This window comes from Lytechinus variegatus, chromosome 6 (genome assembly GCF_018143015.1).
Source record: "Lytechinus variegatus isolate NC3 chromosome 6, Lvar_3.0, whole genome shotgun sequence".
NCBI lineage: Eukaryota > Metazoa > Echinodermata > Echinoidea > Temnopleuroida > Toxopneustidae > Lytechinus > Lytechinus variegatus.
The window spans coordinates 5,260,979-5,286,981 of record NC_054745.1 but is presented as its reverse complement, the minus strand read 5'-3'; the positions used below and the strand labels follow the sequence as shown (position 1 = coordinate 5,286,981).

The 26,003-nt window shown below is 35.6% G+C and overlaps 1 protein-coding gene across 1 annotated transcript; it reads left to right on the top strand.

Annotated features, from left to right (window-relative positions):
• On the top strand, nucleotides 1-25,472 carry LOC121416745. Its single transcript, XM_041610202.1, has 4 exons — nucleotides 1-303; nucleotides 21,927-23,494; nucleotides 24,112-24,635; nucleotides 25,379-25,472. Exons 1-4 carry the CDS (start codon nucleotides 72-74, stop codon nucleotides 25,470-25,472), a joined length of 2,418 nt encoding a protein of 805 aa, XP_041466136.1. The 5' UTR covers nucleotides 1-71.
• The last annotated feature ends 531 nt before the right edge of the window (nucleotides 25,473-26,003 follow it).

Below are 26,003 nucleotides of genomic sequence, written 5' to 3'. Positions count from 1 at the left end.
TGGCAACACAAGGATATATTCCAGATGAGCTTCTATGTGAGCTAGCTGAAGACATCGAGACCGGTGAACAGATGGAGGCCTTGGGACGAACGCTTGGATTCAAACCTGCAGCCATCAATAGATACGCAGAGACTAACAGACTCGAAGGACGTGTCACGTGTAAAGGAACACGTGACATGCTGTTTTACTGGAGACAGAGTGTAGGGCCATCCAATCAGCATCCTCGGCTGAAACAAGCTCTTATTGATGCCAATCTAGTCATGCTTGCTGAAACTTATCTCAAAGAGACATTGAATACTCCAGGTGGGTTTTATCCATACTATTTAAATCTTTTACATTGAAATGAGAATATTGCATGTATCATGAACTTCCCGACCCGGCTCCCCCATTAAAAACAAATTTTTGGTTTGCTATATTCAAGGGAATCATGTTGAATGAATATATTTGCTCAATTTTATGATTTAAGAATTAATGCTTTAAACCAACTTATCATGTTAAGCGTGTGAACCTGATAAGCATTATACAAATAATGACAGGGGCGGAGATCAATATTTATTGTCATTTATTACCCCTTATAATCCCCCTTTTTTCCTCTTTTTTTTTGGGGGGTGCCGTATGTTTAAAATGCACGCTCTTCAGTGCGTCCTCCTGATATTTGGTATATTAGTTCAAAATATAAATTTAATCTCAATGAAATGTATGGAATTAGAAAGCTCATATCATGTTCTAACTTCTATAAAAAAAATCATTGGTCTCTCTTCAGTGAGTTTGAATACACAGTCTATTACGTAACAGTCGTGTTTTCAGCCCATTCCAAGTTTGCATGCATGCAGCACTGCGGTGTGTTCTGCACTTTCTAGCATGTCCACCCCTGTTGAACATCTCCATGAGCTAACCAGGCTCATCAAATCATAACCTTGAGCATGTTCAGAAGGGCAAAAACAATATTTGACAGTTAATTTCATGTTTGATAAAGACAGCGGATTATTTCTGTTTCATGCTTTATTTATGCATTTTTATTTTATTTTATTTTTGACAATAAGCTGCTGTGGTCAAGTTAATTAAAGGTGAAGTCCACCTCAGAAAGATGGTGATTTGAATTAATAGAGAAAAATCAGACAAGTACAATGCTGAAAATTACATCAAAATCAGATGTAAAATAAGAAATTTATGAAATTCCAAAGTTTCGCTTATTTTCAACAAAATAGTTGTATGAACGAGCCAGTAACATCCAAATGAGAGAGTTGATGATGTCACTCACCCACTATTTCTTTTGTTTTTTATTGTTTGAATTATACAATATTTCAATTTTTACGGATTTGACGATTAGGACCTCCTTGCCTGAAGCACGAAATGTTATAATAATGGAATTCCACGTATTCAGGGAGGAATGAAACTTCATTTCACATGACAATGACGAGAAAATAAAAATATTTCATATTTCATATAATAAAATACAAAAGAAATAGTGAGTGAGTGATGTCATCAACTCTCTGATTTGTAACTGCATGGCTCGTTCATATAACTATTTTGTTGAAAATAAGCAAAACTTTAAAATTTCCTAACTTTCTTATTTTACATCCGATTTTCATGAAATTTTCAATGTTATGCTTGTTAAATTTTTCTCTTTTTATTCAAATCAAGTTTTTGTTGGGGTGGACTTGTCCTTTAAATATAACTATTTAAAATAAAAAAGGCAAAAATTTTCTTGTAAAGTTTCCTTAAGCAAAGGGTGATTAACTTTATTTTTTCAGCTTATTTTACTCACCCATTATTCACATTTTTATCGCACCTGCATAGCATAGTGATACTATAGGCGCCGCTTTTCCGACGGCGGCGTCAACATCAAATCTTAAGTTTTGAAATGACAGCATAACATAAAAAGTATATGAACCTAATTCATGGAACTTGGCCCTAATATTAATCAAGTATGTCTGGACATCTTGCTGAGTTTAAGGTCAAATGGCTAAGGTAAAAGGTCATTTAGGGTCAATTAACCAAGACCGTGTTGGGGAAAATCAACAGCAAAATCTTAACCTAAGCTTAAGTTTTAGAAATGTTATCAAAACTTAGAAAATATATGGACCTACACGTAGTTCATGAAACCTGGACATCAGGCTATTCAAGTATTACTGAACATCCTGCTTGAGTTTCACGTCACATGACCAAGGTCAAATGTCATTAACATTTAGGGTAAATTAACTTTGGCCAAATTTGGGGCATCTGTTGAATTACCATCATAACTTGAAGTGTTTATCGACCTGATTCATGAAACTTAGACATAAAAATAATCAAGTATCGCTGAACATCTTGTACAGGTTCCAGGTCACATGATGAAGGTCAAAGGTCATTAAGGGTGGATGAACTTTGGCCAAATTGGGGGTATTTGTTGAATTACCATCATAAATCTAAGTTAATTGGTATAATGTGGAGCGTTGTGGCCCAGTGGATTAGTCTTCGGCCTTTGAAACAGAGGGTCGTGTGTTCGACTCCCAGCCATGGCGTAATTTCCTTCAGCAAGAAACTGATCCACAATATGCTGCACTCAACCCAGGTGAGGTAAATGGGTACCGGTAGGAAATAATTCCTTATAAAGCTGTGTGCGCTATGTACGCCTAGCTTAGCCGGGCAATATAGGAGCGCCTTGAGGACATAAGAGTAATCAAGTATCACTGAACATCCCGTGAGAATTTCAGGTCACATGGCCAACGTCGAAAGTCAATGAACTTTGGTCATCTGGGGGAATCTGTTGAATTACCATCATAACTTTGACAGTTTATGGATCTGATTCATATAACTTGGACATAAGAGTAACCAAGTATCACTGAACATCTTGTGCGAGTTTCAGGACACATGACCTTTCAAAGTTATGATGGTAATTCAACAGATTATAGTGTATAAAATGTGAATATAGGGGTAATCACGTGTCACTGACAAGTTTAGGTCACATGATCTGACAGTTGGTGCAATGATTCCCATTATCTTTCGTCAAATAAACTTAATTTGTTATAGTCAGGCAGCATATGTAATTTACTTCCACAAATTGGCTGCGTCTGATTTTTCACTTTTATGTGATTGGTGACATCCCAAGGAACAACTTTCAACTTGGTGACAAATTTCTAATCGTCATCTTGACCATGTTAGGGGTCAAAATAAGGTCAATAGGGGTCAATTTTTAAAATTTCCCCAAATCTGTTGAATGACACATCAAATTGTTTGTCTTTGAACAAAAAAGTGTACACAATCATTTACTCTTGACCTTTTGTTAAAAAGTTATGACCGGAAATGTCAAAAGGTCAACGAACTTTCTTTAAATGGCAAATTACACTAACGGTGTTAAAGGACAAGTCCACCCCAACAAAAACTTGATTTGAATAAAAAGAGAAAAATTCAACAAGCATAACAATGAAAATTTCATCAAAATCGGATGTAAAATAAGAAAGTTATGACATTTTAAAGTTTCGCTTCATTTCACAAAACAGTTATAATGAACGAGCCATTTACATCCAAATGAGAGAGTTGATGATGTCACTCACTCACTATTTCTTTTGTTTTTTATTGTTTGAAATATGAAATATTTTTATTTTCTCGTCATTGTCATGTAAAATGAAGTTTCATTCCTCCCTGAACACGCGGAATTCCATTATTTTAACATTTTGTGCTTCAGGCAAGGAGGTCCTAATCATCAAATTCATAAAAATTGAAAAACTGTATAATTCAAACAATTAAAAAAAAAGAAATAGTGAGTGAGTGACATCATCGACTTTCTCATTTGGATGTAACTGGCTCGTTCATATCACTATTTTGTTAAAAATAAGCGAAACTTTGAAATGTCATAACTTTCTTATTTTACATCCGATTTTGATGAATTTTTCAGCATTGTGCTTGTCTGATTTTTTTCTATTGATTCAAATCAACATGTTTTTGAGGTGGACTTGACCTTGAAGGAAGCTCGTTTTCCCGTGTTTTTATGCATTTGTGTACTTCTTTATTTTCGATTTTTGATTAGTCTATCGTCAGAAGTCCTTATTAAGAAGATATAAAGGATCAAGACAAGGTCAGAGAAAGGTCAACAAAATTTTATTGGAAGCCAAAATACACGTCTAAAAGCGGTTAGAAGTTTAGAAGTCTTATTTTTGGTGGGTTTTATTATTTTTAAAAATCTCTATCTAGAAAGACATTATACATGTATATATATATATATATATATATATATATATAATCATAAATGGTATAGTAAATGCCGTAAAAATAAAATCATAGATTTTTTACGGCATTTACTATACCATTTATGATTATTTTATTCCATATGCCGAAGCAGACTATTTCTATTATATATATATATATATATAAAGGAGTCCAATGTACTTATTTAGGAACAAAATAGATCAACGGAGATAGACGTCGAATACATTCAGTATGGTATCATGGTATTGCAGGAATGCCTTGAAACGACTTGACAAACCCCAATGCCCTTAAAAGTCTTATCAACTTAATGATGTTAAAATTGCAACCAGCTCTTTCCGAGTTCCATGATGTAGAAATTCAATTCAAGTTTGATTCATTTTCAATTTACAAGTCTTTGATATGTAAAGATACATTTCATTAATTTGCTTTTTACATAATATTTTAATCAATAGAAAGTATTGTAATGTATTGGGATCTTATGTGCACCATGTGATTGATCAGTGCTCACAGGTCCTAAGAAAGATGCCTAACGTCTTATTTGGATTAATTTACGAATAAGATAATGAGGTAATTAGGATTGAGGATGATAAGGTAGACTTGTTAACTGCAAAAAAAAGGGGTGAACGCTGCATTTTTTTTTAGTACAAATGTCCCACTTGGCACAAATGTTCCTCGAGTCAAAAGAAAAAGATTCATCCAAAGAGACACGCTGTATCTATGCAAATAAGCAAGTAATTTGCATAAATTTGCATATTATGTCGATATAGTAAAAACAAGTAATTCAGAATAAATATTTCACCAGAACTGCCCTAAAATTGGAAATAAAGACTTAGGGTAAGACAGGGAAGAAAACTGTCATAAAATAATTGGGATATCCTTGTTTATTATTACCTAATTTACATAATTAATTTAAAAAGAGTATTTTTCAAGAATCCTGAACTGTTTTAGAAATAACAGCAAGTAATACGAAATTTCAACATTCTACATGAAAGAGAATATATTAGCGAAAACATCGATATGCTTCATGACAGTATTAGTGTCGAAAGAGGGCAAATATGTCAAAATGTATGACGTGATATTGCGCTAAAACGAGACCAAAACAACCTCTATGTCACAGTCACACTCACGAATCGGACAATAAAGCGATCAATGGTATGTCATTCGAGATAACACAATCTCAACACAATAGCTTCCATCGGCTTCTCGTATCGCTTTTGTTGGTGTGTCTGCCACACCGTAATCTATGCTATATACGGGCAAAATGCATTTCGGTATCGGTAAAACACTATTAATTTTGTTTTATTTGTTTCTAATTTGTTTCTCTTGGAAAATTTACAGGAGACATTGCTTTGCAGGTTACTGCTTAAATGAAGCTCTGGCACATGAATCATGACGAATGTACCCCACCTCAATCCATATTTTAACTTTGTTAAAATATATGTCTTTTGGAGACCTCGAAGTGGCAAAACTGCCTTCCCCCGCGGCATTCTCGCTACTTTACAAAACCAGTTTGACTTGTATTATAGACTTGGAAAAGACAGATGTATGAGACATCAGTGAACATGTTTCCTGAAGATAGCTTTTTTTTATTTAAGCCTACGTCCACGGGAGCCCTCCGAATTTACTCCATCCTCTCTCTGTATTTCGACACTTAATAAAAAAATATCGTGTTTAAAAACCACCGGCAAGGCAAGTTGCGTTTTTGGTATAATAAAGCAACTTTATATCTATATTTCATATTTATCTATATTAATATTATTATTAATGTTATTATTATTATTGTTCTGCAGTTTGTAATAATGTTCTAGCATAGTAAAGGCTATAACCCAACAGGAGCATGCCTCGGATACCCTTTTCCCTTTTGGTTTTATGTATTCAAAAATAGTTTATTGTCTTTAGAACTCTTAAAAAATTACTTTTGTTTGTATTGATATCTTGGAATAGATTGAGGAGAAAATACTCTACAATTGACATGTAGAAGAGCTGTAGTACATTGAAAAAAAGCCACACGTAAGCTCTAAAATACTCAAACCCCTTTATTGCTTCCACTCTATGTTAAATTCAAATATTATCAGAGCCCATTCGGGAGAAAGATACATTTCTACTACATACAGCAAAGCCTCTCTACTTTCTCCTCTTGAAAAAACAAACATAGAAGGCATGGCTTTATATCTCATAAAATAAGTTCGTGTACATGACGGTGGCCTGTCAAAGTTGCCCAACCCTTTATTTTGTTTTGACAATATATATTTAGAATATCGTCTAAATGAAGCCCTCATCTGGAAAAGGGCACTTATTAAAGGCAACATCTACATAGAAGAGGCACTGGTACTTGTAAGCGGGGGCTGAAGCACAACGCAAGACTTTCCGGACGAGGGGGGGGGGGGTGCTGCGTGTGTTATTCTCGATAGATAGCACCCCCTGGAATTCCGGCAGATGTGACAAAACGAAAAAAAAAGAAACGTTACCCCAAAAACTTCATTTTGTAGTGCAATCCTTTTTGTTTATTTCCTGTAAAATTTATTGATGTAAATTTGAAAAACAAAAAAGGTTCAATGTAAAATTTTGGTCCCAAGAAATTAAACAAGCTTCAGCCCCCTCTTCCAAGTGCCAAGGCCTCCTCTATATAATGTAGATGCTGCCTTTAATAAGTGCCCTTTTCCAGATGAGGGCTTCATTTAGACGATATTCTAAATATATATTGTCAAAACAAAATAAACGGTTTTTGGCAACTTCGACAGGCCACCGTCACGTACACGAATTTATATTATGAGATATAAAACAATGCCTTCTATGTTTGTTTGTTTTTTTCAAGAGGAGAACGCAAAGAGGCTTTACTGTGTGTAGTAGAAATGTATCTTTCTTCCGATTGGGCTCTCAAAATATTTAAATTCAACATAGAGTGGAATCAATAAAGGGCCGTGTGGCTGTTCTTCAATTTACCACAGCTCCTCTACATGTCAGTTGAAGAGTATTTTCTCCTCAGTCTATTCCAATGTATCAATACAAACAAAAGTAATCCTTTAAGAGTTCTAAAGACAATAAACTTTTTTTAATACGTAAAACCAAAAAGGGAAAGGGTATCCTAGGCATGCTCCTGTTGGGTTATAGCCTTTACTGTGCTAGAGCACTATTACAAACGGCCGAACAATAATAGTAATGATAATAATAACAATAATAATATTAATAATAATTATAATAATATCAATAATGATGAATGTAAATATAAAAATGTAGATATAAAAGTTGCTTTATTATACCCCAAAACCGGAATTTGCCTTGCCGATGGCTTTAAAGCATATATTTTTTTTTAATTTAAAGTCGAAATACGGAGAGGGGATGGCGTAAATTCGGAGGGCTCATGTGGGCTTATAAATAAACAAAAATAAAAAACTTTTTTTTTCAGGAATCATGTTGTCTGATGTCCCATACATCTGTGTTTTCCAAGTTGATAATACAAGTCAAACTGGTTTTGTAAAGTAGCGGGAATGCCGGGGAGATGCAGTTTTGCCACTTTGGGGTCTCCAAAAGATATATATTTTAACAAAGTTAAAATATAGATTGAGGTGGGGTACATTCGTCATGATTCATGTGCCAGAGCTTCATTTAAGCAGTAACCTGCAAAGCAATGTCTCCTGTAAATTTTCCAAGAGAAACAAATTAGAAACAAATAAAACAAAATTAATAGTGTTTTACCGATACCGAAATGCATTTTGCCCGTATGTATCATAGATTACGGTGTGGCAGACACACCAACAAAAGCGATACGAGAAGCCGATGGAAGCTATTGTGTTGAGATTGTGTTATCTCGAATGACATACCATTGATCGCTTTAATGTCCGATTCGTGAGTGTGACTGTGACATAGAGGTTGTTTTGATCTCGTTTTAGCGCAATATCACGTCATACATTTTAACATAATTTGCCCTCTTTCTAAGCAACTTAAGACACTAATACTGTCATGAAACATATCGATGTTTTCGCTAATATATTCTCTTTCATGTAGAATGTTGACATTTCGTATTAATTGCTGTTATTTCTAAAACAGTTCAGGATTCTTGAAAAATACTCTTTTTTAAATTATAATTTGCATAATCTATGTAAATTAGGTAATAATAAACAAGAATAGCCCAATTATTTAATGACAGTTTTCTTCCCTGTCTTACATTAAGTCTTTATTTCCAATTTTAGGGCAGTTCTGGTGAAATATTTATTCTGAATTACTTGTTTTTACTACATGTATATCGACATAATATGCAAATTTATGCAATTTACTTGCTTATTTGCATAGATACAGCGTGTCTCTTTGGATGAATATTTTTCTTTTGACTCAAGGAACATTTGTGCAAAGTCGGAAATTTGTACTAAAAAATGCAGCGTTGAACATCTTAACATTTATTTTATGCAATTTATGCAATTTACTTGCTTATTTGCATAGATACAGCGTGTCTCTTTGGATGAATATTTTTCTTTTGACTCAAGGAACATTTGTGCAAAGTCGGAAATTTGTACTAAAAAATGCAGCGTTGAACATCTTAACACATCTACTAGTATAATAAGTTGGACTTCAATTGCCCCTTTACTAATTCTAATGTGTGACGGTTGTATTATTTTCTATTATTTCTGACAAAGAGGCAATATCGTGCAAGCATGCTGTTTGTAGTCAGTCATGTGTGTCCATCATGCTGATGTGACATATTCTGACCATTACTCGATCTCTGGACTACACATTCCTGATTATGTGCTGACATAAAACGGCTTGTACTATTTTGTCAAGTATTTTTTTTTTCCAGAGCATGCATACATCGTGAAACTAAACTTAGAAATACTAGTTTTCACGATAGTGATTTGCATAGATGCTAGATGCAGATTTTGTTTTTGTTCTTTTGTCGTTCTTGTTTTTTTCCTACTTGCTGAACTACCTGGATGTTACTAGAAAGAATAATCACATTGAAGTAAACCACGGCCATACCGCAGCGGGAATGGGGGGGGGGGGGGGCGGGCAGCTGCCCCTAGACATTGTGAAGACTTGCATTTTTTACTGAAAAATAAAAAGAAATTGACCAGAAGTATGCACGAAATCCTTAAATTTCACTGTACAAAATGCAAAAGGGCCCCAATGGTAAGCTCAGAACAGCACATGCACCCAATACATTACAATAATTTATGTTAATTAGAATATTCTGTACAAAGCCAATGAAGGAAATACTTCTTTACATATCAGAGACTAGTAAATTGAAAATAAATTGAACTTGAATTGAATTCCTAAACTCCCTGGATGCACTTAATCATCACATCATGAAGATGACAAGATTTTAAGAGCATGAGGGTTTGTCAAAGACGTTTCAAGGTATTAATGCAATAACATGATACCACACTAAATGAATTCGACGTCTATCTCTGTTCATCTATTTTGTTCGTAAATGAGCACATTGGATTCCTTTATACATATAATGTTTTCTTTATATATGTATAGACTTTTTTAAAATTAAGAACCCACGAAAAATAAGACTTCTAGCCATTTTTAGACATGTATTTTGGCTTCCAATGAAAGTCTGTTGACCTTTTGAACTTTCTCTGACCTTGTCTTAACCCTTTATATCTTCTGGATAAGGACTTCTGACGAAAGACCAATCAAACATCGAAAATAAAGAAGTATACAAAGGCATAAAACACGGGAAAACGAACTTCTTTAACACCTTTGGTGTAATTTGCCATTTAAAGAAAGTTTTTTGACCTTTTGACATTTCCGGTCATAACTTTTTAACAAAAGGTCAAGAGTATATGATTGTGTACACTTTTTTGTTCACCATAACAAGCCAAACAATTTAATGTGTCACTCAAGAGAATTGGGGAAATTAGAAAAATGGCCCCTATTAGCCTTATTTTGACCCCTAACATCATAAACATGGTCAAGATGACCATTAGAAATTGGTCACCAAGTTGAAAGTTGTTCCTTGTGATGTCACCAATCACATAAAAGTGAAAAATCAGACTTAGCAAATTTGTCGAAGTAGCCGGTAAATCATGACATATGCTGCCTGACTATTATGTTTCTTTTCCTTGAAAACATGCAAAGTTTATGACTTGATAATCCTAGATATCATTATGGAAATGTCCCTATTTAGATCCTGGATTTAAGAATGGACAATGCAGAAATGTATCAATGCTGCAAACTTAAAATGGACTAAAATGTAGCTTTTTACGTAACAGAGTGTGTTTTCAAAACTTCTGAAGCGCGACAAATAACATTTTCATTGAAGTCAGATCATGTGCTTTCTAATTATGAACATTTATTTGAGAATGCTACCATATTTTAGAATAAATTAAGCCCTATGTCAGAGGGAAACCTTTCGGAAGGACACGCTGTATCTATTAGTGATTGCTGATTGGAGATTTTTTTACCTGATTGCTAAGAAAGCATGAATGCTTGTAAGCAAGCAACCAGGGGACCGACGGCTTAAGGTCCCCTCCAAGGACCTGGTACTGAGGATGAAATGCCTTACCAAAGGGCACTAACGCATCAAGTGGGAATCGAGCCCGGGTCACCGGATTACGAATCCCCCGCTCTACCGACTGAGCTATCGCGCCTGCATCAGTATAGGAAAAGAGCATGTGATTATCAAATATCATTTTCTAATTCAGTCAGACTGCAGGTCTCAAGAAAGTGGCTTCTTTCATCCAAGTGATATTCATGATTTGAGATGTCTTGCATATTTAATGAGCTTGATGCGGACCGAAACACCTCTTTTCATTCGGTCATTGCTGCTCTAATTGGGCATCGAATTTCGATGAATTTCGTACCATTGTAAGGAAGAAGAATCATTCTTTCAGGTCATGTATTTAGATTTATTCAAAGATTTTGTAATATAGGTTAGAATTTTGACCAAAAATATGCAACAAAATAAATGTTTTCACCTGACAAAAGTTGCTATTTTCACACTTTATTTTTGTTTGAGCCCAAATGATTTTTATATCATGATAAAGCTGAATATTTATGCTTTGAAATGATGTAGGCTTTAAAGTAAGAATTGGTTTAATCAGGTCAAGATCACACTTTTCATTTGCCAAGTACATAAAGCAGCTTGAAAACAAGAATACTGCACTCTGATTGGTCAAAGAGACCACACAATAGCAAATTCCAACGGTTCCAGTGCCTGGGTTCGTGGGAAGGTCACACTTCCCATGTGGTAATCTCAAATACCACGCGCCTGTTGTTCTGTCAACTTATCCAGCCAATCAGAACTCTGGATTTCATGCAAGTACAAAATTTCAGAAATCTCGTCTTGTACCTTGGTGGGAAAAGTGTGATCTTGACCCGATTAAAAGGTGCCGCATATCAAGAGTGGCATTGTGAGAAAGTACAGAAGTTCAGCTTTATGGTGATATAGATCGCATACATTCGTAATTCCGAAGCTTCGTAATTCTGAAGGTTCTTATTTCCGAAGGTTCGTAATTCCGAAGGTTCGTCAATCCGAAAACGAAATAAGGTTCGTAATTCCGAATGTTCGTCAATCCGAAAACGAAATAAGGTTCGTAATTCCGAAGGTTCGTTAATCCGAAAACAAAATGAGGTTCGTAATTCCGAAGGTTCGTCAATCCGAAAACGAAATAAGTTTCGTTAATCGGAAAACGAAATAAGGTTCATTAATCCGAAAACGAAATTAGGATCGTTATTCCGAAAACGACATAAGGTTTGTAATTCCGAAGGTTCGTTTATCCGAAAACGAAATGAGGTTCGTAATTCTGAAGGTTCGTTAATCCGAAAACGAAATGAGGTTCGTCAATTCGAAAATTAAATAAGTTTCGTATTTCCAAAAATGAAAATTATTCATTTTCGTAACAAAAAACGGTGTTGTCATTACAAAATTACACTATATTATGCAATGATAGTAAAAACGATCGATGATACATGTGTGTGTTGTGGCCAAAAGCATTTATTTCATTAATAGGCGCCCTGATCAAGCATAGCCTAATTTCAATTTTATCTGAGCAATTGCAGCTGCCTAAGCAAATGGTTTAAAGATGCATGGGATAAGTGGGTTGGTCGCGTGCGAGTATAACCTCTAGATAATAGGATTTATATGGGAGGGGATGTCATTTTTAATAACAGCTTCTGCTGATAATAAAAATAAAAATAATACTAATAATGATCCTTGTGAGATGTTGAAAGTGCGAATCGCAAGCTTAAACTAGTAAACATTTCATGTAACAAGACATAAACTTAAATATTCTGAGCATTTTTTGTAATCGTGAGAAAGATGTGTATCTTTTTAAAGAATTGACCCGAGGGGGAGCTGTAATTTGTTTATATACTGACATGGGGCCCGTTGCATAAAACTTTTTACCAGAGAAAACTCAGGTTGATTTTACCGGATTTTTTGACCTGTGCTAAAGTCAATGGCGGAAATCAGACTAACCTTTTTTTTTTTTCTTTTAAACTTTTTATTGATCAAACAATCGGTATGTACAACAATAATCATGATATCAATCACATTTACAATGGTATAGGATACACTCACAAACAAAACGATACAAAAACATACATCACAGTTGTACATGAAAAGTGGGTAACAAATAACATTATCTGTATATCAATGGTATAATCAAAAGATTTTTTCAACAGGGGTCCATTTTTTATAGTGCAATCCTTCAATATGCCTCTGTTTTGCAATGTTAAGTTCAATCAGTTTAATATTAGAAATAAAAGATATTAGCCCTCTTATACATGGTTGTGTGTTTTTACACTTTTCTACGTAAACATATCTTTTGAACATTAGTACCAAATGGTTTAGTAGCATTTTGTGGGGGCCTTTCCAGTCCATAATGAATCCAAATATCATTCTTTTCTTAGTAAAATCTTCAAACTTAGTATTAAAGCTCTTGCCAATCTTATAGATAAATTCCCGTCGAAGATTATAAATAACATCACAGTCATAAAACAAATGAACAGGTGTCTCTAAATTTGAGTGACAGAACGTGCAAGTTTCTGAGTCGACCACTTTCATCTTAAACAATCTATGATTAGTATACAGTATATTATGAATTAATTTGAATTGAAAAACTCTCATTTTTGCTTCTATTGTGCACTTGAACGGAAGGGTGTAGATTTGAGACCAGTCATCATCTTGAATATTAAAGGTTGTAGAAAATAATTGTTCACTAACTGGTCTGGTTATCAACCCAGATAAAAGGTTCTTGTAAATTGCTTTGGATTTCACATTACATAATGCAGAAGTCACTTTTTCTTGTTGTAACTGATATTCATTATTTTTATCCCAAAACATTTGTAATATTAGGGGATGGAATTCACATTTCCATTCTTTCTTCACTGACTCGATTATTGCCATGTATTGTAGAAAATAATTATTTTTAACACCTTTTCCATTCCAATACTCAAAATGTAAAAAATTTCCATCACTGTTAAATAATTGATAAATATTAGATAGCCCTGCTTCATGAAGGGCACTGCAGTACATTGACTTGTTATTTATCAATATGTATTTGTTATTCCATACACCTTGTCTCAGTATGCTAACCTGGCTTGTATCATTAGTAACCAAGTCCAAATAGATATCCGTCTTTAACCACGCTTTTAATAAAGCAATATAAAATGGAGGGATATCCTTAGTTTTTGGTAGTTTCTCCATTGCATAATTACTGACAAATATAAATTTTCCACCATATGACTTTACAAAATATTCACACAAGGTTATCCAACTATGATTTGATCTAAAGAAATATCGCTGGACCCATTTCACTAGCTGAGTGTTGATCATACATTGAATGTTTGGGAATTTTAGTCCCCCTTCTGCATAATCAGCAAACATAGTAGTACGTGCGATTTTATCTGGGCCATTCCACAAAAATGAAAACATGAGCTTCTCAACTTCTTTAACAAAAGCAATGGGCAATGAGATGTTGGATAATAAATAAATTACTTTGGACATTATAAAAGTTTTCAATATCTGTGTTTTGCCAATCAAGGTAAGTCCTCTGTTTTTCCATTTATTTAGTACAATTCTCATCTCTTTAACTCTGGTTTCAAAATTCCTTTTCCTTGCTTCTTCTGTATCATATGAAAAGAAGATGCCTAAAACTTTAATTCCTTTCTCTGGCCATAAGATAACACTGTCCTTTTCACCTAGATGACGATTCTTACCAATCCACATGCCTTCAGTTTTTGATTTATTGATACATAAACCAGATATTTTAGAAAATTCCTCAAACTCTAAAAATACATGTTGTAGGGAGTGACGGTCTTTACAGAAACATGTTATGTCATCGGCATAAGCAGTATATTTTATTACCTTTCCTTCCACTTCAAAACCCTTTATACTGTCATTATTTCTAACTCTATTCAAATAAACTTCTAATCCCAAAATAAATAATAAGGGCGCAAGAGGGTCCCCTTGTCTTACTCCTCTACTTACTTTGAAATAGCCTGTAGTAAATCCATTTACGAGAACAGAGCTATTGATATCATTATAAACAGTTTTTTACCCATTGGATAATCGAAGGCCCAAAATTATAAGCTTCCAGACATTGAAAAATAAATGAGTGGCTTAATGAGTCAAATGCCTTGGTAAGATCTAACGCCATAATTATGCCTTGAAAGTCTTCATTTTCTGCATAAAACATTAAGTCTGATATTAATCGAATTCCTTCACCAATGTTTCTACCTTTTATAAATGCTGTCTGTTGACAGTTAATCAGGTTTCCTATTACTTTAGAAATTCTTTTGGCTAAGCATTTGGAAAGGATTTTTGCATCAACATTTATCAAAGTAATTGGTCTCCAGTTACTCAATAAGGATCTTTCTTTATTGGGCTTTGGGATCAATTTTATCACCCCTTGTCTTTGTGAAACTGACATAGACTGGTCTTTGTAAGCTGCATTGAAAGAGTCTATTATGTATTGTGAGACCAGGGGCCAGAATGTTTCATAAAACTCCACTGTTAGGCCATCATTTCCCGGTGTTTTATTTTTAGCCATTTTAACCAGTTCTTCTTTTGCTTCATTACATGAGATTAAACCTTCACATGAAACCTTTTCTGATTCTGTTATTTTCTCCAGATTACTATGACAAATATAATTGTTAGAGATCTCTTCATCTACTATATCTCTGTTTTTAAAAAAATCAGTGAAATATTCCTTGATAAATCTTTGAATGTCTGGTTGTTTTCTGAAAGTCCCTTCATTCGTATCTAATACATCAATAGATGTATTTTCAGCCTGGCTTTTCTCCAATGAAAGAAAATATTTGTTGCTTTTTTCCCCTTCTCATACCAATTGCATCTCGATCTCAAAATTGCCCCTTCTGCAAAATAATCATACAATTTATGTAATTCCTCTTCAATGTATTTCTTTCTATCTTTCTATCTACAACTTCTTCATCTAAGCCATTTCCTTCCATTTCAATACTTTCACATATATTTTTCAATTCCTCCTCTAGTTCTTGTCTTTGTTTTTCCTTTTCACCTTTTTTCTTCTTTGAGTATGGGATGGTAAATTTTCTAATTCTGTATTTCAGCCAATCCCACAACATTTTCTTATCATGTTTTTGTTCACATTCATCAACCCAAGATGGGAGGCTGTCACTGAGAGCTGTAACAAATTCCTCATTCCTTAGTAAGCTGTTGTTAAATTTCCAATATGAGGGTCCCATTTTTTGTTTTTCAATATGGAGTTGCAAGGTAACATAATCATGATCAGATAAGACACATGGGTACATATCATTTTCTACGACAACAGACCGCAGAGCGTCTGTGACCAACCAGAAGTCCAGTCTTGACTGAATATATGGATTAAGTCTCCTCCATGTAAACCTCTTTGTTGTTTGGTTTCTTGTTCTCCAAATATCAATAAGACAAAAGCATTCTTTCAGTTTTTCTATTGTTGTACATGAACGTTTCCACACTGTTCTCATACTACCACCTTCTCTATCCATATCCAAGTCCTGTATAAAGTTAAAGTCTCCTCCTATTATGCATTTGTGTCCTTCATCATTAAATTCTTGTAATTTCAAATAAAGATCAGTAAAATATTCCACATGTTCCTTTTCATTATTGGGTGCATATACATTAACAATGATATATATTTCCTTTCGTACTTCAACTTTGATGCATAAAAAGCGACCTACTTTATCTTTAATCGAGTCGAGAAGTTTAATATCAGGTGTTCTCCTCAAAATCATACAAACTCCTCTGCTCATTGATGTACCATGACTAAATAATATGTCTGATCTAATTTGATTCCTCCACCATATCTCATCCTTTTCTGTGGAATGTGTTTCTTGTAGCAAAATTATGTCCTTTTTTAATTTCGATAAGAAATTGAAGTATCGTTTTCTAGTCTTGAAATCCCCTAATCCATTTACATTATGCGTCATTAATTTTAAATCCATTGTTTGAAAAAATCAGACGATGGTCCCACTAAAAAACACAAACAATTACAATATAACAGCAAACAAAAAAACAGAATGATTGCGGCTTTCCCAACCACTTGCTTCATGCTTGGAGTGACGCTTTGCGTGGTGAACAAAATGATCTTATAAGCCTTGTTTATACTCTTCTTCCTTCTGTGTTTGTTTGTCCCGATAAAACAGCCTAGCCGGATACTTGAAGTAGGCCTTTCCATGCTCTTTCTTCAGCTTCTGTCGGGTATGCGACATCTTCTTTCGCTGGTCTCTTATCTCCTTCGGCAGCATTTCATCAATGAATATGGGGTTCCCCTTCCCCTCGTAGACGAATGGCTTGTCTTTTAGTAGTTTTCGAGCACTTGCAAGTACAGAGCTTCTTGTGGTATACCTATTGAATGCCACCATAATCGGGCGGGGTGCCCCTCTTTCAGATCGCTGACCTGAACGGTGTGCCCTCTCTATGCATAAATCCTGCCCTCGTAGATCCAAATGAGACTCTCCAAAGGCCTGAATCAGCTTCTCACAATTGCCTTTCTCACAGCCTTCAGGAAAGCCAAAGAATACAGCAGTGCATCTCATTTCTCTGGCTGCAAGATCAACAAATTGACCCTTCATTCTTGCATTCTCTTTCTCAAGCTCTCTAACTCTGTCCTTCATTTCCTTCAGCTCAAAATCAGTGTGTTGTTCCTTTTCTTTCAGTTTGTCAATGTCTTTTCTATTTTCATTAATTTTCTGAAGGGCCAGATGTAAGTTCACATTCATCTTGTTAACTTTATTATTGGTACAATCTACTTTGGTGATGATCGTAAGAAGCATTTCTTTCATATCATTCGGGTTACCTGCCTCGCTGTCATGCCCGTTCGTTCGACGTTTTTTCTCAACATGTCCATCCTCCGGCGGAGCGCCGGACTCTCTCCCCGGTCCGCGCCTCAGGCTCGGCTCCTCGCGGGTGTCTAGTTCTTCAGCACGCGACCCGGCATGGTCGACAACGGGCTCTGTTTCCATATTTTGTTGTCCTTCTTTGTTTTTTACTTCTTTTATGGCTTCTGATTCGTCTTCAATCTTTTCCAGATACTTATATATATTTTGATTTTTTAAGATCCTCTTCATCTCGTTAAAATTCCTCGGTCTTTTTCACCAGTTGCAAATTACGTTATGTGCTTCACAGCGCCATCTTCCGTCCGGAAATCAGACTAACCTTAGTTTTCAGTTTTTACCAGAGTTTTCTCAGGTAAAAAGTTTTATGCAACAGGTTTCTAAGTAATCTTTAAAGGACTGCATTTAGTGACTCATGAATAGAATATATATCTCACGAACTAAATAATGAGAGCGCGAACCGCAAGCTTAAAATTTTATACTTCTTTGTAACCAGGAATAGAATGAGTTCCTCAATAAACAATACTTGATGCGAGCGAGAAACGTGAGCCAAAATTTTCCGATTTTCCAACCTGAAAACTGGACATTCTAAGCATTCTTGTAAAAAAAATATCTGTATCATTATTATCATTATTATCATTCTAGGCCTACATGAAATTTCCAAAAGTTTGAGCACGTGATTCGCTCGCAACATCTCACAAGGATGCCCTTTTAACAGTAATTGACCAAAAAGGCGAATTTTACATCTTCAGATTTGATTTCTTTCCCCCAAAACCGCTTGCTCGCTACGCTCGCAGAAATGAAACGTAAATATATAATTTATCAATCAGTGATCGCTTATTTTTCTTTGCTCAATTTAATTACTAAAAAACACACAACCTTTTTACACAGATGATGATCTCATGGTGAAAATATATGTTTGCACCAAGTTGCCCCTATTGGCCCCGTTTTGGCTTTGCCCCCCTCCCCCAAGGAAAATAAGTTCCGCCGCCACTGGTTAAAACACGCATCGTCTTCATGGTTAACTGCAAAAAATTCTTAAAATGTCCCCTTTAGATCAGGTCAGAGCTTATATATTTAAAATTTTTGTTTCTGCTTCTTGCTCGCAGTTATTATCTAAATTTCTTTACATAGGCATCTCGTTTTGAAGATCACAAACATATTGCCCACCATATTAAAAAAATATATATAGCTCGCGCTCGCATTATTTAAAAAGGGTTTATCATGTTATATGTTTACTTTATTTTATAAGTATAAAGCTAATTATTGAATGTTAGGACTACCCTTTCAAAGAAACAAACAAAAATCAACATTAAGCTGCCCAGCCGATCGAGGAAAATATGGCTAGAAAAACAAATTTGCCCCCCCCCCATTTGACGAAAGTCGGATCAGCCGGGAGGGAGGCAGGGGGTACTTACACCCGAAAAATGAAATAAAAAACAGGAAATTAATATTTTCCAAAATGGGAAAGTTCCTTTTTCAAAAATAAATATGCCGTTTTTCGTGTTTTTTCGAAATAAAATACTCTTTATAAAGTATACAAGTTAAGTTAAGTTTTCATGAAGGCTGGGATATTGCGAATTTTCAGCTTGCGCTTCGCACTCTCATTCGATTGGTGAAATGTGCATCCTAAAGAGGTCACTAAATGCTTTCTTTAACAGGTTCCTTAAATTTCTGGTCAGTATGTTTAAGCTCTAGTTTTGCGCTCGTGTTAATTTTTTTTAGTTACATGTAGATGCACATCTTTTTAATGACATCAGAAATCTGCTTGGAATTTCAAAAAATTATTTTCATTTTTTATTGAAATACCTTAAAGTTTTAGCTTGTGATTCACGCTCGCAACACCTCGCAATAATGCCATTTAAAGAATAATTGATTCCCAAAAACGTTTTATAACTTCACCTTTAATTTTGTTGTACCAAGCCGCTCGCTCATTCTCCCGAAAAATAAAGCCTAAATATACGTTTTGCCATAATAAGAAATCACTTCAAAAAAGGTTTTTCTCTACTTAAACACTATCAAACACACAATGACTTCAAGCAGATGATAATCTTAAGGTGAAAATATCACCAAAGTGTCCATTTTGACGTATGAGTTTCATTTTTTGGCTTTACCCCCCAAACGAAAATTTGTTCGGCCGCCGTTGCCTTCCCATCCTCATAACAATTGAACGGCAACAGTGTTTCCCGCCCCCTCCCCCTTGCCTCTGCCTCTGCTTTCCCGGTTTTCATTTTCCGGATCAACGAACTTTATTTCGTTTCCTGATTAACAAACCTTCGGAACAACGAGCCTTATTTCGTTTTCGGATTAAGGAACCTTCGGAACAACGAACCTTATTTCGTTTTCGGATTATCGAACCTTCGGAACAACGAACCTTATTTCGTTTTCGTATTATCGAACCTTCGGAATAACGAACCGTCGGAATAACGCCACAAATGTTCGGATTAATGAACCCTTTTTCGTTTTCGGATTAACGAACATCGCGGTATGGGCAATTTAAGTGTTTCGGAATTACGAACCTTCGGAATAAAGAAACTTCGGAATTACGAAGCTTCGGAATTGCGAAGTATAACTGATATAGATATCATTGAGGCTCAAAATAAAAAGTTTTGCACAATTTGCAAAAGAAAACAGAGGAAGAAAATTCAGTTTTGAGGCATATTTTCAGGCCAGAAATTTACTTATTTGACACAATATCTTATACAAAATGAATAACCAATATGAACGAGTAACATTTATTCTATCTCATGGTGCAATAATATTTCTTCTTACTTGAGGTTAAAACAGGTAAATTCGTAGAGAAACAAAATAATACGACTCACAGGATTTTGCAAGGAGGAGGATTCAGCCACGATATGATTTGGATGAATCTTGCCTTTTTGCTCATTAGCATAGGAACCTGCGGTCTGACTGAATTAACGCAAATGTAACGTTCTATGTGTCATCTGATAGCGGAGACCTTCGGATATATAATCAGCTATATGAACCAATAATATAAATAATGTAAATTTATTCTGGTTAAGGCAGATTTTCTAAGGCTGTAATGGCCTTATCATGTGTATTAATAATTCTCATTACATAATGGGACTTAAAAATCACTGACGTAGTGAAAATATATCCAGTCAGACAGCAGGTCCCTATGCTAATGAGCAAAAAGGCCAGATTCATCCAAATCATCTCGTGGCTGAATCCTCCTCCTTGCAAAATCTCGTGATTCATGATATTTTTTTCTCTAAGAATTTATCTTTTTTAACCACAAGTTAAATTAAATATGATTGCACCATCAGATAGAGAAAGAGTTACTCTTTCATATTGGTCATTTATTTTGTATACAATATATTGTGAAATAAGTAAATTCCTGGCCTGAAAATATGCGTCAAAACTTAATTTTCTTCCTCTATTTTCTTTTGCAAATTGTGCAAAACTTTTTATTTTGAGCCTCAATGATATCTATATCACCAAAAAGCTGAATTTCTGTACTTTCTCACAATGTCACTCCTGATATGCGACACATTTTAATCCGGTCAAGATCACACTTTTCCAACCAAGGTACAACACGAGATTTCTGACATTTTGTACTTGCATGAAATCTAGAGTTCTAATTGGCTGGATAAGGTTCACAGAACAACAGGCGCGGGGTATTTGAGATTACCACATGGGAAGTGTGACCTTCCCACGAACCCAGGCACTGGGACCGTTGGAATTTGCTGTTGTGTGGTCTCATTGACCAATCAGAGTGCAGTATTCTTGTTTTCAAACTGCTTTATGTACTTGGCAAATGAAAAGTGTGATCTTGACCCGATTAAACCAATTCTTATTTTGAAACCTATATCATTTTAAAGCATACATATTCAGCTTTATCATGGTACAAAAATCATTTGGGCTCAACAAAAATAAAGTGTGAAAACAGCAGCTTTTGTCGGGTGGAAATAATTATTTTGTAGCATATTTTAGATCAAAATTTTAACCTATATTTAAAAAAATCCTCAAATATATCCAAACACATGACCTGAAGGAATGATTCTTCTTCTTTACAATGGTACCATATTCATAAGATTCAATGCACAATTAGAGCGGCAATGACCAAATGGAAAGAGGTGTTTTGGTCCGCATCAAGCTCATTAAATATGCATATCATCTCAAGTCATGAATATCACTTGGATGAAAGAAGCCACTTTCTTGGGACCTGCAGTCTGACTGTATCTGCAAACAAGTTTCGATGCAAAACATTTTGTATTACTTTCCCTGCCCCATGGGATTGTTTCCTTTTTACACGTTCTCCCGATTTTGATTTTTCCACATTCGACATGTTTACTATTGTATTAAATCTCTTCATTTTTTAACCACCTAGATTCATCATATTTAAGTATTTACTTTGTTTGCAAGGGCTGATATCACGTGTATTAACTCACTTTGCTCAATATTTTGGTTACATCTTCCAGATATCTACAATGAGAAGATTTCGGAATCTCTTACTGTTGGAAAATGTCGCACAATCTTGGAGGATATATACTCGAATCGGCTTTGCAAAATCCAAATGAAACCTTGGGATAAAGACGATTATGCAGAGTTCAAGGGTATGCACACCGTTGTTACCATGGTAAAGAAGGACGCTCGAGGAAGAGATATTAAAGAAAAAGAAATACTGCAAGGCTCTGTTGGAAAAATATTTTCGGCAAAAGTAAACGGAAAGTTTCCATCCCGAATCCTTATTTCAGCACCAGCTGGACGAGGAAAGACGACAGCTGTCGCTAAGATGGCACACGACTGGGTTCACAGAGAAGAGGGGTCAGGATTAGAAGAATTGCCACTTCTGTTCGTAGTCAAGTTTCGAAACACAAGTCAAAGCACATCGATCGGAGAAGCAATCATATCACAACTCCTGAGTGATGTTGACGATCTGACACCAGATGGGCTAGAAAGTTTCATCAGACAGCATCAGGGAATCTGTCATATTATACTAGATGGGCTCGATGAGTATGCTGGTATCTCATCCTCAAGCAATATCATGAGCATTCTTCGCTGGAAAATGTTCATACGATGTCGAGTTCTTGTAACAACTCGACCTCACCTAGAAGACGTTTTCAGTAAAGAAGATCTACCAAGGATGTACACAAAGATGGAAATCGAAGGTTTCTCCAGAAAGAGCACACGTGATTACATTGACAGGTTCTTTACTTCAGTTCAGAAACCTATAAAAGCAAATGGTCTGAAATGTTACCTCGATGAACAACCACTTATTGAGGAACTAGTTAAAACCCCACTATTTTGCCTCATGGTTTGTCACTTATGGTCTGAAGATCTACTCCACAGTGATACTTCAACCCAGACAGCAATACTCGACAAAGTAAACGTGTTTTTGATGCACCACGCAAATGAACGAACTAATGGGCTATTCACAACTGAGACCCTAGACGAAATTATCCACAAACTTGGTAAAGTTGCTCTCAATGGTCTGCTTAATGATTCTAAGAAGCTTGTATTTACCCCTCGTGATTTTCAGAAGATTTCCTCTGTCCTTGATATGGCTTGTGAGCTAGGGATAGTATCTAAGACAACTGTATCAAACGCTCGCCTTCCTCGAACTAACAACACAAAGTATACTACTATAGAATTTTATCACAAACTTGCCCAGGAACACGCAGCCGGAAAGTTCCTCGCTGACAAAACAAGCCATTTGCAGCTGAATTGGAAGATCTCTAAGTTAGACCGAGTGCTGCGAAAGATTAAAAGAAACATGGGTGAATATGAAAATCTTGTTCGTTTTGCTGCTGGCACAAAGAACAGCCTCTGTCTTCGAATAATGGAAACGCTTCTGACAAATAGATATTTATCAGAGAGTGAGCGTTATCGTATTCTCCTAGACTGCTCTTCCGAGTCAGGGGTTAGCGATGGGAATGTGTCATCACTGGTGCGAAGGTGTGTGACGTCACAAAGTATTCTTTTGAAGTCACCAACAGCCTTCACTGCTGTTGGGATGCAAAATCTTCCAAGTGAGCTGAAACAGAAGGTATTCTAAATCTCAGATAATAATTTCTAGAGAAATAGGATGATGTTATACTTCATACACTGTAAAAAAATTAAGTGCTGATTTAGCACTTACATGTTGTTTTCGTAATGTTGCAAAAAATCTTGACAATCGATAAAATTTTGAAAAAATATATAAAAAACAGCACATATACGGTGTTTGCATAGTGACTGCACTACGAGTGCTGATTTTCTAGTTTAAATTTAAACTAGAAAATCATCACTCGTCGTGCAGTCACTATACAAGCACCGTAAATGCTTAATTAGCACTTCATTTTTTACAGTGTAAAGGACTACAGGTCTAGTTTATACCATTAATAGTCTAATGTTAACCGATTTACTCATTTTAGGATGAAAACAAATAAATTAATTAATCCATTGGGCCAAATGGAAACAGATTGAAAATGACAATTAAAAAAGGCATTTAAAGTCCGTTTTACTTAATTTGTGTTTATTGTAGGACATAGTCCTATGATTAGAAAAAAATAACGGTATTCCATTCCAGGAGGTATAGGTAATTGTGGCATACCAGTGATAATGAACAATTCTTCTGTGTCTCCGTTCTCTACTTACCATTCCCCCTTTCATGTTTCTTTACAGGTTCTTAGTGTGAAATTCGAGCATTCTGTTCTGACAACCATTGTGACAGATGGATTATGGAGATGCCTTAAAACATTCCCTATGCTAAATCATCTCACCATCTCAGACTCATCTATCGATTTCGCCCAATCTCCTCCTAAGCTACCAGCAATCAGAAGTCTATCAGTTGAGAAAGTGACGTTGCAATGCTTGAAAAGTCTGATTTCATCGCTCCCTGGTTTGACAGACATGGTATATATCAATGATGCAGAGGAGGACATAGCCCTGATCACATTTGCACTTCGTTGGACACGGGGACAGACGCTCGAACGAATAATTAATCGCGACTCTCCGTCCTCTTTCCGGTCACGTACGAATCCTTTCTGGAGTGAGACAGAAGGAGGTCCGAGGCTGCTATTCGACAAAAATAGTACGGGGACGAACATGCTTATATTGCAAAGCTATGGGCATTCGGAAAAAAAAGGTCCTGATGAAGTCATCGAGTCGTTTGCATTATTGACATCATTGGCTCAAGTGAAACTAAGGTGAGTTCATATTTTTAGACAATGAAATATATTGTATGTGGTTGCATTCTTAGGTAAACCTGGAATTAGATTAGAATTTAATAAGCCACAAAGATTAGGCAATTAAAAATCCACCACAATTCTTGCAATGCAACATGTACAGTTTATAGAAAGTTGTGGGCCCTTTTTATTTTTTTTTTCCTACTCTTAATAAAAAAATCATTTTCATTTGAATTTGCAACTGCGTCCACAATTTTCAAATGAGCGATTGTCTTAAAGAGCCTAGAGAAAAACGAAAGCAACGAAAATGATATTGATCATTTTTATTACGCCTTTACTAAATCATTGTCATCATTTACTTTTCTTTGTGTTTTTATTACACATTGATGACGTTATGAAAATCGTAATTTACTAACTTACATAACATATTGCAAGAAAAAAAAACCGTGGACCTTACAAGGTCAAAAGCAAATTCTGTATTATACTGCATTATCATGACAATTGAATCATTTGACCACAGGGTCTTATTACGTTCCCGAAGTATATGAATTGGAGGCCCAACTGGCCATTTCCCCCTTGATATACATGTTAGGGGTCTATTAAAAGGGTAATCCATTGGCATGGGAGATTTCAATTAGACATTTTTCGTTAAGAAAAATTAAAACGGATTTATAGATAAGGCCACCGATATGTTTCCGACAACACGTTTTTTTTCATCAAAATGAAATGTCTTAAAATTGCATTTTCTCTATTATATATATTAGATTCCTTGATGGTTGGTCTTTCAACTTCAAAACGGCGTTTGGGTTAAAGGTGAGCATTGATTGTTTCGAAGTTTATTCCCGACCTTTCGTTTGAGGACGCGTACGCTTATTTAGAACGGTAGTTCATTTTGGGAGAGACTTTTGGGCCCGTCGTCATGGTCGTAAAACTCCGTCCTGTAATGCAAATTGTGTGACATGAGATTTTTTTCGTTTCGCATCTGGAACGGAAACATTCAATTTGCGTTTCGTGTGCAAAATTCTGGTTGCTACTATGGTAACAGCGATATATCTGATTAAGGACGACTTTCCAAATCCAAATTTGATTCCTCCCAGAGCTCGAGAGGCCGCCCGGGGGACCCACTTCCATTGAATGGTGGGTACCAGGCGCGACCACACGTAAAAGGGAAAGAGTGGGTATACGTATAGGCCTATGTAGCGTTATGAGGGTGTGAGAAACAATGATTAAAATACTGAAAAGGGATATATTTCCACTACTTGTAGGGTGTCACAACCCAAATACTTGTTGAGAGATGCATTTTCATAATCTGGAAAAGACCTTCCCTTGTTTAGGGTGCTTTTCGAAACCCCATGGTCGCGCCTGGTATCCACTCATCAATGGAAGTGT